The sequence below is a fragment of the Armigeres subalbatus genome, chromosome 3, assembly GCF_024139115.2.
Source record: "Armigeres subalbatus isolate Guangzhou_Male chromosome 3, GZ_Asu_2, whole genome shotgun sequence".
In the NCBI taxonomy this organism is placed as follows: Eukaryota; Metazoa; Arthropoda; class Insecta; order Diptera; family Culicidae; genus Armigeres; species Armigeres subalbatus.
The window spans coordinates 121,363,022-121,376,493 of NC_085141.1; the positions used below are offsets into that span (position 1 = coordinate 121,363,022).

The 13,472-nt window shown below is 42.6% G+C and overlaps 1 protein-coding gene and 1 pseudogene across 1 annotated transcript; one reads left to right on the forward strand and one right to left on the reverse strand.

Annotated features, from left to right (window-relative positions):
* The first annotated feature begins 8,729 nt into the window (after positions 1–8,729).
* LOC134221942 (putative nuclease HARBI1) lies at positions 8,730–10,104 on the forward strand (annotated as a pseudogene).
* Positions 10,105–11,558: 1,454 nt separating this feature from the next.
* Positions 11,559–13,086, reverse strand: LOC134221943 (uncharacterized). Its single transcript, XM_062701109.1, has 5 exons — positions 12,610–13,086; positions 12,366–12,546; positions 12,148–12,307; positions 11,817–12,082; positions 11,559–11,705 (listed from the first exon to the last, which is right to left on the reverse strand). Exons 1-5 carry the CDS (start codon positions 12,612–12,614, stop codon positions 11,559–11,561), a joined length of 759 nt encoding a protein of 252 aa, XP_062557093.1. The 5' UTR covers positions 12,615–13,086.
* Between the last annotated feature and the right edge of the window lie 386 nt (positions 13,087–13,472).

Sequence of the window (13,472 nt, forward strand, 5' to 3'; positions counted from 1 at the left end):
TCTCAGTCGCCAATTCTTCGTAGCCTCGAGATAGCGGACGGCTGTCCAATCAGCTTCCGTGGGAGAGCTGAATCGCCTCCCTAGTATAGCTGTACTGGCCGCAATGTCTGGGCGGGCGCACACAGCTATGTACAAAAGGCCGCCAACAGCACTCCTGAACTTGGTGCTGTCTCCCAGTGGTCTGCTTTCTGATTTATCCTTAATGTATCCCACGTCCATTGGCGTTCTCGCTGTTTTTGCCTCAGTTAAACCGAGACGTGAGATCAAGTTCTCAATGTTCTGCGCAAGACTGAGACTGTAGACGTCACTGTCCTTGTGTATTTCCAGACCCAGAAAGAACTTCACATTTCCAAGACATGAAATTTCGAAATGTTGTCGTAATTCGGTATACAATAGGCTGATCTCCTCCTCGTATACACAGCCCACCAAAAAATCATCCACGTAAACAATTATGTACACAGTAGTCCCATTTCTCGTCGCAACAAACAAACAAGGGTCCGCCGCACTAGCTTCGAAACCCATACCCGCAAGCACACTGTTAAGCTTTAGATTCCAGCATCTTGCACTTTGCTTTAACCCGTAAATGCTCCGCTGAAGCCGACAAACCATCTCCTCCTTGCCATGCTCTTCGTAACCTTGAGGCTGCCGCATATAAATTTCTTCGTCGATCTCACCGTACAGGTACGCAGTTCGAATGTCCAAGTGTTTAAGCACCAGTTTCTTCCTTCCAGCTAGAGCCAAAAGAGTTCTCAGAGTGGCGTGTTTCGTCACGGGTGCAAAGACCTCATCGTAGTCGACACCAAAACACTGAGTGAAGCCTTGTGCAACTACGCGAGCTTTAAACCTTGCTATTTCTCCAGACTCGTTACGTTTTACCTTATATACCCAGCGACTCCCAACAACACGCTTTCCGGTAGGCAAGGGTACCAACTTCCACGTCCCATTCACGTAATGCGACTGCATCTCGTTGTCCATGGCCTCCTTCCAGAAACCACTTTCTGCAGACGTCACTGCATCGTTGTAATCGGTAGGTTCAGCAGTGTTAAGCATAACTTTACCAACTACGAAGTCGGACAAACGATCTGGCAAAACTCCTTGTGTTCGCCGGTTAGATCGCCTGACACGTTCACTACTGGCCGTACATTCACCTCCTACAGCAGCTCAGCTGCATGACGCGTGGGAAAAGCTGTGCCCGCTTGACCCTGGGTTCACGTACGTCAATCGGAACGCGCAATCTCGACTTGACCGTATGTACGTGAGCGCCGGCTTACGAAACATGCTGCAGTCCGCCTATACGCACGTTTGTTGTTTTACAGACCACAAAGCGCTGACAGTACGACTCTGTCTCCCCCCACTGGGACAGAGGCCGGGCGCGGCTTCTGGGCTCTTCGACCGATTAATAAAACAAAATACATGGTAATTTCGCGAACCCGAGTAAATGAGGATGTCTCTGTTAAAATTGATGATGAGACAATTGATCGCGTCCGCGATATTAAATATCTTGGCGTGATTATTGATGACAAGCTAAAATTTGACATACATATTGACAATGTTATCAAGAAAATAGCCAAGAAGTATGGAATGCTCTGTCGATTAAAACACGATTTGACTATTGGTAGCAAAATACTCTTGTATAAATCAATCATCTCTCCTCATCTGGATTTTTGCCCTTCCATCCTTTTCTTGGCTAACGAAACACAAATATCGAGATTGCAGCGCTTACAAAATAAAATAATGCGTTTGATTTTAAAATGTGATAGATTCACTTCCTCAACTTTCCTGTTGGACGCCTTACAATGGCTGTCAGTGAAGCAAAGAATAGTGTACTTGACTATGGTGTTCATTTTTAAAGTAATAAACGGTTTACTGCCTCGATATTTGTGTGATCGAATTGAAAGAGGAAGTGATATTCATAGTTATAATACTAGACACGCGGATAATGTGAGAACACCCTATTTTCTGTATGGCGCTTCACAAAACTCTTTGTTTTTTAAAGGTATAAATGTTTTCAATTCGATGCCTTCACACATCAAACGTGCACGCTAACACAGTTTAAGAGACAATGTATTTCACACGTCAAAGCTGCCTTTTGAACAGCTACCCGGCAATTTTTTACCCGTTAACACATGTATCTTGACGAAGTTTTTAACAACGGATGATTTCATGGACATTTTTTATTTTTATTATTTATTGAGGCATTAATAAGCTATAACGTTCGCCTCGATGATGATGATGGATTTTAATTTATTGACGTAGTTTATTTTTAACCTTTCTTTGTGTAGTCTACAAAAGTTTGAGCATCGCGCGCGGATTACAGATATGAATGATTTTGAATTTATTTAAAAACTTGCATATTTCGAACTGTTGAATCATGCTCTTGAATTAGTAGTAAGCCTTCTGGTAGATTATTTTGTACTCGGAACAACCCGAAACTTTTGTTATCGACGGAGCGGTTACACAAGTTTTGATGTTTGGTTGTCGAACCTAATGATCCATGTTCAGATACATGTGAGTTGTAGATTGCGATATTGGTTTGTGAAAAGAACGCGATGTTTGGCGGAGCTTTTGAAATCTGTGCGAGAGGTTTCACAAGTTTAGCTTTTGATGAGCTCCATGTATCACTACTGTTGATTACAAAATTCTAGGTGTAGTTCTTTAGTTCATTTTACCAATTTATTTTTGCTGTACAGTATGGAATTTTATTTTGGATTTTATATCTGTATATACAATCGGATCGTTTGTTTGCAAAACCGATTACATTGATCTTATTTAATTATCTTAAAGATAACTCGTCCAGCTCAAACCTTTGTAGGGGTATGTGGCGGGACCATCATCATCATCATCATCATCATCTAACCGAAGAAAACGTAGCCGAGTTCCATTATAAGTGGCTATATTGGACTCGGCAGCGCAGGAACAACGGGTCGTGGATGAAATAGTGGCTGTCATACGCTAAGCTCAAAATCAAATCGTTTTTCAAGTGGAAATCTCGTGCCGCTTTCGAGGAATTCCACGATGCGCACCAGCGAGCGTCTCTATGCGCAACTACGGCTGGCGTACGACGGATATTACCAACACCCCGAAATGTTGACCACCATAAACCGCTTAAAAGGTGAAATGCTGGCGCTACAACGGAACTTTTTCCACGCATTCATGCGCATAAATGAAACGCACCTGGCCGGAGAGCCCATGCCAATTTTCCAGTTGGGGAAAGACGAAGGAAAAAAACAACCATCACGCAGCTGCAAACGGCTGAGAACGAGATTGCAAATGAGCCACAAGCAATAGAAGCAAATCGGAATCCGAAAACGCAAGCAAACCATCTTGATTCTTATTTCCGAGTCTCAGTCGCCAATTCTTCGTAGCCTCGAGATAGCGGACGGCTGTCCAATCAGCTTCCGTGGGAGAGCTGAATCGCCTCCCTAGTATAGCTGTACTGGCCGCAATGTCTGGGCGGGCGCACACAGCTATGTACAAAAGGCCGCCAACAGCACTCCTGAACTTGGTGCTGTCTCTCAGTGGTCTGCTTTCTGATTCATCCTTAATGTATCCCACGTCCATTGGCGTTCTCGCTGTTTTTGCCTCAGTTAAACCGAGACGTGAGATCAAGTTCTCGATGTTCTGCGCAAGACTGAGACTGTAGACGTCACTGTCCTTGTGTATTTCCAGACCCAGAAAGAACTTCACATTTCCAAGACATGAAATTTCGAAATGTTGTCGTAATTCGGTATACAATAGGCTGATCTCCTCCTCGTATACACAGCCCACCAAAAAATCATCCACGTAAACAATTATGTACACAGTAGTCCCATTTCTCGTTGCAACAAACAAACAAGGGTCCGCCGCACTAGCTTCGAAACCCATACCCGCAAGCGCACTGTTAAGCTTTAGATTCCAGCATCTTGCACTTTGCTTTAACCCGTAAATGCTCCGCTGAAGCCGACAAACCATCTCCTCCTTGTCATGCTCTTCGTAACCTTGAGGCTGCCGCATATAAATTTCTTCGTCGATCTCACCGTACAGGTACGCAGTTCGAATGTCCAAGTGTTTTAGCACCAGTTTCTTCCTTCCAGCTAGAGCCAAAAGAGTTCTCAGAGTGGCGTGTTTCGTCACGGGTGCAAAGACCTCATCGTAGTCGACACCAAAACACTGAGTGAAGCCTTGTGCAACTACGCGAGCTTTAAACCTTGCTATTTCTCCAGACTCGTTACGTTTTACCTTATATACCCAGCGACTCCCAACAACACGCTTTCCGGTAGGCAAGGGTACCAACTTCCACGTCCCATTCACGTAATGCGACTGCATCTCGTTGTCCATGGCCTCCTTCCAGAAACCACTTTCTGCAGACGTCACTGCATCGTTGTAATCGGTAGGTTCAGCAGTGTTAAGCATAACTTTACCAACTACGAAGTCGGACAAACGATCTGGCAAAACTCCTTGTGTTCGCCGGTTAGATCGCCTGACACGTTCACTACTGGCCGTACATTCACCTCCTTCTTGTTTCAAGTGCAGTGGGTCACCTGTGTCAGAAACGTCCAAATCAAAATATTCCTCTGCTTCACTGGCCACACTGCTTTCATCATTGTGGGCATCGGGACCATTAACTTTCTCGGTAGCTGGTTTCTCCTCCTGCTCTGAAGACCATTCCACCTCGTTTCCATCTGTGGTTGGTGTCTCCTCCTGGCTAGACCCGTCGTTAAGCTCCAGAAATCTAGCATCGCGGCTTATCGTCACTATATCCGTAGATGTATCTACAAAACGATACGCTTTATGCTTATCTGAATATCCTATAAACCTTAGCTTCACTGACTTGCTTTCAAACTTGCCCCTTTTAACATCCGGGACGTGCACGTACGCAGGACACCCATACACTTTAAAATGTCCCAATTCTGGTTTTCTCCCAAACCATTTCTCATAAGGAGTGGTATCAACTGAGCGAGATGGCAGTCTGTTTTGGAGATATGCAGCTGAAACAACTGCTTCGCCCCAGTATCGCTTTGGCAATCTAGCGTCAAGTAACATAGTCGTCGCCATCTCCTGAAGGGACCTATTTTTTCTTTCAGCGACGCCATTTTGCTGAGGAGTATAAGCGGTAGTAAATTGCGCCCTTATTCCCTCCTCAGCAAAGAACTTTTGTAACCTTTTGTTGGCATATTCGCCACCTCCGTCGGAGCGTACAATTCTTGGCTTTCGACCGAATAAATTTTCAGAGTAGCGCACATACTCAATAATCTTGTCAGCTGCATCTGATTTTCGCTCAAGGAGATATACAACAGTGTAGCGACTAAAGTCGTCTATCATTGTCATCAAAAATCTTTTGCCACCAGGTGTCGTTGTACTCATTGGACCACACAGATCAGTATGAACCAAATCTAATACACGGGTAGATTTCCTCTCGGCCGCCTTTGGGATTGGGGTCCTAGCCAGTTTTCCCTCGAGACACGGCTCACATGTCTCCTTAATGCCACAATTTTTAATATTCATTCCGACACCCAGCTTCTCCTTAGTAATGCGCTGTATCACAGTGGGATCCCGATGCCCAAGACGTCTATGCCATTGATGAATACAATTAAGCAAGTGTGTCTTACCTTGGATTTTGTTGGTTACCTCAGCAAGCTTCAGCTTATAAAGACATCCTGATCGTTCTCCAACGACGACGGCTCTTCCGGATGAATCGATGATTTTACAGCCAGTTGCATTGAACACCGCAGTGAATCCCTTAGCGGCCAGCCGGTCAACAGACACTAGGCCACTCGTGAGGGACGGCACGAACAACACACCTTCCAACTTCACCTCCATCAATTTTCCATCACTATCTTGACCTCGAATCACGACATCACCATAGCCTTTCGTTTCGGCTAATTTACCGTCTGCCATAATCACATTGTGTCCCGATTTCTTCGTTAAGTTAATAAAGTACCGCTCATCGTTTGCCATATGGCAACTTGCACCGCTGTCAACAATCCACGAGCTTTTCTCATCACTGCCCATCATGAAACACACACTTCCACAACGCTCTTCTGTAGCCTGCTTCGCGTTGGATTTTTCTTCGGACTTCTTCTTATCCCCTCTCTCACTGTCAAAACTGTACTTCTTTTTCTGCCACAAGTGACAGTTTCTTCGCAAATGTCCCGGCTTTTTGCAATAAAAGCACACCCTTTCTGCAGACGCCCCTGGTGCACGGTTTTTCACACCACTTTGAACTGCTTTCATTGCACTTCTAGAATCACCCGATCGCTCTCTCTTCCGCTCGTATTCATCGAGCAACTTCGTTTTAACTAACTGCATCGTTAAGTCAGCATCAGGACGGCTCTCCAAGGCCGTCACCAGCCCTGCATACGAGTCGGGTAGGCTCCGCAGTATCATTGCGATTCGCAAGGAATCTTCCAAATTTTGGCCAGCCGCGGTCAGTCTTTCAAAAAGATCGTCCAAGCACATCAAATGGCTTTCCAAATTTCCATTCTCTTCAAGGTTCAAGCTGCACAACCGCTTTAACAATGACACGCGCGACGTCATCGTGGTTTTTTCGTGATAATTACGCAAACACTCCCAAAAGTCTTTTGCACTAGCCGCGTCTTTCACGATCGCTAATTGATTGTCCTCAATGCAAAGTCCGATCGTAGCGCGAGCTTTTCGATCATCTTTGATCCAGTCTTCATCTTCGTCATCATCACTTTTTGGGTCACACACGACGTACCATAGATCTTCTCGTGTCAATAGCATCTCCATGCGAAACTTCCAGATCTGCCAATTATGATTGGACAGTTTCGCAAAGGAGAATTTACTCGCGTCCGCCATTTTTACACACGATGGCCAAACAAACTAAACACCACTTTCAACGCGAAAACAAACAAAAATTTTCCATCAAACCCGGAATTTCACTGGGTCTCATAACCTGTAGGCTTTCGGAAGACACCGCACGAGTGGAAAAACGTATAACACCGGATTCGGAACAATAAAGAACAACTCGTTCACTCGCGTTACAAGTAAAGATTTATTTAAACGTGTTCAGTAATACAAAGGTACTTGAAGAATGAAAATATAGCGGATGAAGATCTTGACATTTATGTTGGTAGCATTGCGAGTGCACGGAAAGAAATAAAAGAGCACTTAAAAACACTCACTGTAACTTCGATGGCGATGTTGTTAAGAAGCGACAATTGCTAGCGTTCCTCAACACCTTCATCCTCTGGTGTGCCAGCTCAAGCAAGTGTGCTTGTTGCCTACGCCGACATCAGCATGATCGTAACGTCACTGTGGCAGATCGAGGCGATAAGAGAAGTCTTTCGTCGTTTTGGTCTTGCCACCGGCGCGCAATTAAATTTGCGCAAAACTGTCTCGGTGAATGTGGGGTTTTGCGAAGGGAATATGTGTGACAGGCCTACCCATGTAGTCAAAATTCTGGGTATTGCCTTCGCAAACTCTATACGGCTAATGACAACGCTGAACTGGAATGCGATGGTGGGTAGGGATCCTACATTCAGAGATATGCGAAAGCGGCCATCTTGAGCCAATCGAGCATTGAGAACTGTCAAAATCTGAGCTAAATGAACATCGTTATTGTTGCAGATCGAAAGGTATTGCGATTTTGGTGAAATAGATTTTATGAAAAGTTTTATCGAATAAACCATTTGTTTTGCTTTCGTAAGTAAAATAATCTAGTTGATGCCTTATATCGTGTTCATTCGTATTGCTCTTTAATTTTAGCGAAAATGCACTGCTAGAGGATAGACAAAATAATCAAAAATTGTCTTCGAATTTAAAGTCATGTGCAAGCCTAAACATTTTTCAATGCGGCAAGTGCCGGCAGCGTTTGTTTACAAAAGTAACAGCGTTGCTAAATCGTCTGGAAAAGTATTCGCATATCTCTTAATATAGGATCCCTAATGGTGGGAATGTTTGCACGGCAAATGTTGCTGCAATCTTTACGTAAGCTCATACTGCATCAGAAGGTGATCACGCTGAACACGTTCGGCACGTCAAAATTGTGGTACCTTTCTTCGATGCTGCCTCCTTTCGGCGTACATACGGCCAAAATCACGTCGTCGATGGGAACCTTCCTATGGAGAGGAATAGTCGCCCGCGTTGTGTTAATGCAACTGGCTCGAAACAAGGAGCACGGTGGCTTAGGCTTGCAAGTCCCGGCGCTCAAAGCTAAAAGTTTAGCAATTAATCGGCATTTAACCGAGATCGATTCCATTCCTCACTACAAATCCTTAATTTTCCACGCAAATCCGCGTCCTGCAACTACAATGGATAATCTTGACCTAAAACTAATCCTTTCAAATGTATCCCACATTCCTCGCCAAATCCAACAAAATTCCTCCGCCGATCAAATCCATCAACACTTCGTACTGCAAACTGAGCTACTAAAGGTGGAACAAAACATCCGGCAGTTGACTGGCCACGCGCGTGGCGTATCATCCGTATTAAAGAGCTCTCGTCAGCGCAACGATCTCAACTCTATGGTACTTATTATCGTTGTCACTTTCACGTTCACTTGCACTCCATACACACATCACTTCACCTTGTTAGACCTATTATCGTTGTCACGTACAGTGAAGTGATCAAAATGAACTCCGTGAAGTGACAGCGACAGTGATGTGATTGCTATTCTGCCCTGAAGCAGTGACATTCGACATCGGCTACATGAGCTGTCATTTCTTTAGCTGATGTTTTGATTTGAATATTGATTAAAAGTTCAACTTTGTGGAAATTATTTTTCAATAATGAGTGTAGAATTGTGGTTCATAACCGACAGTGAGGACGAGGAGGATTATGCTAACCTGGCAGCAGAACGTAGGCGGATCAGGGATAACTCGAATCCGCTTGATCAAACAGAAAAATCGTAAGTTTTGAAAATACTTTGTTAGCTTAATCGGAAGTGTACATTGAAACTCACCCCCAGATTCATCCGGCTGTTCAGAGTTTCAAAGGATATTTTTGTATACCTTCTGGAAATCATTACTGCAAAAATCAACCCAGTTCAATTGTCCACGTCTGTTTCTCCAACGGTCATGTTAGCGGCATCGTTGAGATTTTTTGCAGAAGGTAATTACCAGAAAGGTGTGAAACGACCGATATATTGGCTTGGCACAACCAACAATGTCAAAAGTGCTGCAAATTGTATTGGACATCATTGAAAATGAAGTGTGTCCTACTGTTATCCAGTTTCCGTCCGAAGATCGAGAAACAAATGCCATTAAACTGGCGTTCTACCAGAAAACTGGATTTCCAGGAGTAATTGGATGCATAGATGGAACCCACATAAGCATCATCCCACCGGCTCGCGATAAACATCTGTATTATAATCGGAAAGGATTTCACAGTCTGAATGTTTTGTTGGTAAGTTGAATCAATGCTTTAGACCTCATTCTCTCATGCTAATATTTGCAAATTTTACAGGTTTGTGATAATAACTTAATGATCCGCTATCTCGATGCTAATCATCCAGGATCCTCCCACGATTCTTTTGTATGGAACGGCAGTTCATTAAATCAGCTGTTATTACAAAGGTACAACAACGGGGAGAGGAGCTCCTGGTTACTCGGTAATAAATTAGTTATTGAATATATTGAAATGGATACAAAACTATCTAATCGTAACGCACAACGTAAATAATGTAATGTTTGTGAAATTAAATCTATAATTTAATAATTACAGGTGATGCTGGTTACCCTTTGAAACCAGTCTCATAACACCTTTTCGTACAGGTGCCAATACCACCGAACGACACACTAGGTTCAATGACATACATTCTAAAACCCGAATCACCGTGGAACGGTCCATTGGAGTGGCCAAGAATACGTTCCGGTGTTTATTAGGAGCAAGACAACTTCATTATACACCTGAAAAAGCCACACAGATTATCAACGTTTGTGTTGCCCTACATAATCTCCGCATTCAACATAAAATGGATTACGACGAACCGGAATTAGCAGATGAAGGAGAAGATTTAGATTTGCGTGATGTTAACGGAAATCAAAATGAGGGAGTAAGAATCAGAGAACAAATTTTGAATAACATTTTGTGAACTGCCTTGTTGTTGCTGCTTCTTGAATACAAACAAAAAAGGATAAAATTAAAACTAATTATTCAACCATACATATTTCTGAGTCCAATCATTATATTCTGAGGGAGATGTCTGGCGTAACATGTTAAAAGGGTCTATCTATATTTTGTAAACAAAATTTCAATACACTCACCAATCCAAACCAACACTTCCTGCAGGATAAGAAAACTCTGATCTGTTAGTTTGTACTGGTGGATTGAAATAAGCTCTCCCATTGATATACACAATTTTGTTCACAAAAATAAGTAAGTCCCTTTTTACATATCATGCCAGATGTAAACTATTTATTGTACATCCATGGGAGTTTTCATCGCTATCCCTATAATAGCGCCCCTACTTTTAGAATAGCATCGCTTCTTCCGATCGTTGGTTTCTTGTTCGGCGTAATATTTATATTTTTTCAGTCTAAGGCCCGAGTGGCCTCTGCAGTGGATAACAGTCGTCTACATTCAGCACGGTCCATGGCTGTAAGTCGCCAAACACGCAGTCTACGGAGGGTCCGTAAATCGTCCTTCATCTGACCGATCCACCTTGCTGGTTGCGCTATTCGCTTTCTTGTGCGGGATCGTTGTCGGAAACCATTTTCACCGGATTATTATCCGACATTCTGACTACTTGCCTGGCCCGTCGTAGTCTTCCGATATTTGCGGTTAGTACCAAGGTTCTCCCAACAGCTGATGCATCTCGAGGTTCATTCGCCTCCTCCATGAAGCGTATCGTCCCTTCTGCATCCTGTCATAGATAGCTCGCAAAACTTTCCATTCGAAGACTTCAAGTGCGCCTTGGTTCTCCACGAGCATTGTCCAGGTGTGTTTGCAGAGGACTACCTGTCTAATGAGCGTTTTGTAGATAGTCAGTTTGATACGGCGGCGATTATTCTTCGATTGGAGCGTTTTGTGGAGTCCTTACGTGAATGGTTTAACTTCTCATAGAATCTTCGTGCATTATTCCTGCTGGCGTTTTTTCCTTCGGATAATTGAGTTTTATCAAGTTTATTTTCATGATCATTCTAGATATAACTGGAGTGGTTTTGGATCTACACGTATAAATAAAAACACGTCAGCATTTATGATATGATACATACTCCCAGTGATACAAAGATCAGAATTCAATTCGTTTTTGCATCAACGTCATAGAAATCTGTGATTTATTTTAAGCGTGTAAATAATGTTCTTGGCCCGGAAACGTGGATAGGAAACGAGATAGGAATACGCCGTTCAGAGCAGTATAAAATATCGGAGAAAATACTAAATAATAAAAATAGTATATTTTTTAAATTCTTTATTAAAATGTTTTTTAGTATTTTAGAGAGTTCATAACTGAATAAATATAGTAAGGAATAGTACTAAATATTACAGTGAGTATGAAAAAGTTTTCAGCGTTCTCATTTTTATTTTTATGTCTTCAAAACAATGACGTTAAAATACTAATTGCTTAAATTAAATTATTACAGAAAAAGGAGAACAATAACAAAGCAAGAAGTAATCTACTCATCGTCACTTTCGTCTCTAACTTCAGGTATCTCAGACTTTCGTCTCATCTCAAAGTCGAGCTTCTGCTTTTTGTATTGCAGCATCTGCAACTGGTAATCTAGCTGCTGATTTCTATTCTTCTCCTTATCCAGAATCATTTGCTGTTTGAATCGAAATTTTTCCTCTTCCAGCCCAAAACGGTTTGTTTCAAGTGTAAATCTCTTCTAGTGCAAGTCGTTTGATTTACGCGCATAACGCGCACAATCTGATACATGGCGTTTTATCTTGTAGAGATCGTCAGTCTGCTTTTCGAGAAGAGCTTTTCGGAAATTACGTTTGGTTGTTCGTCCACGTCCACGTCCTCGTCCATTCGACTGACCTCTTGCCTCATCTTCCCGAGCTGCATTGTCCCGTGTAGGCTCCTCGTCTTCTATAGCCTGCGGCTCGCCAGCAGATACTTCAGCTAGGTTTTGGTTTTCATCCATTCCAGATGAACCGGGTGCTTGACCGGATGCCAACTGCGTACCGAAAACAGACCCTAAATTTATTAGAAAAGAGATTATTAGATATGTTAATAAATTATGAAATATTCTATTATATTACCATTATGATTAACTGCTCTCTCCAGCGAAAGGAGGCGAATTATGGTTTCTTCCAGATCGTTGAAAGAATGCAGGCTATTTGGCCCACCTCCAGTGGCCGTCAGCTCGGTCTTGTTGTGCTGCAACTTTCGTCTCAGTTGCAATTTTTTGTCAGTCCAAACCTATTATAAGATAAACAAAATTGCCGGTCCAAAATTTCAGCAAAATATAAGCAAATACCTTTTGCCAGGCTGCAACGGAACGATTTGGAGGGCCCAAACTGTTCAAGGAATCCGTTATCTTCCACCATAGGGAAGTAACCGAATCCCGCGCTATGAATTTGCTTCCTCTAGCCAGCTCGGGATTTTCCTCCATGAAGGACACAAGCCGGGAAAACTGGCGTTTGTTTGTCTTTTTCTTCCTGTAATAATTTAAATAATTAATAATCTAAATATAATTGCTAAACAATCATTTTTCAACTTACTCCATTATATGCGACTGCTTTTCACGTTTGAAAACGAAGGTGACAACTTTTCACGGTACATGTCATTTTTTTCGTTAAAATGCGGGTGACGTGGCAACCATAATAATCCCGAGTTCATCCAGTTGTCACTTTGGATGAACTTTTTTGTTTTTCATCACTTGGGTGATTCCCGTAGTAGGGGTGTGCTCATTCCACTTCGTTTTCACCGTGAAGTGACGTTCGTAATAAGGGCCTATCTCTTTGTCAACGGGAAAACCGAGCACCGCAAACAGCTGCATGTGATGTATTTATCAGCTGATGAGAATTGCCAACAGAGTGGCAATCAAACTCCAGAAACACTTCAACATAAATTCTCTTCTTGTGCTCGTGTCGGCCCGGCATGGGCGGTCCTGCAGCAGAAGCTGGCGGATGTAATGGATGGATGAAGACGACTTTCGTTGGAAGACCTCGCGAACCCCGCTTTGCCAGGCATACAGAGATCAACATCTGCTTCGTTAATAATAATAATGATATAATTGATGTTAACGCTTTAGTTAGAGTTTCATAGATTTTTCAACTATACAACAACTCTGTGAACTTTAACATGAATTGACTAAATAAACTAAATTTTAAAGCACAAACTGTCATCACAATACATATTAGAGTGGGGCGCAGTTGTATGTAAAAATGCAAACGTAATCCAATCAAGTGAGATCAAGTTTTTTTTTAATCATTTTGGGACTTCAATCAACTGTGCAAAATATGCACTCAGGAAAATCGACACATACTTTATGGCAAAAATCCATGTATTTTGAAATATGCATAACATGCGTCGGCACATACTTATTTGCATACAAATTCACACATGGATACTATGACCCACA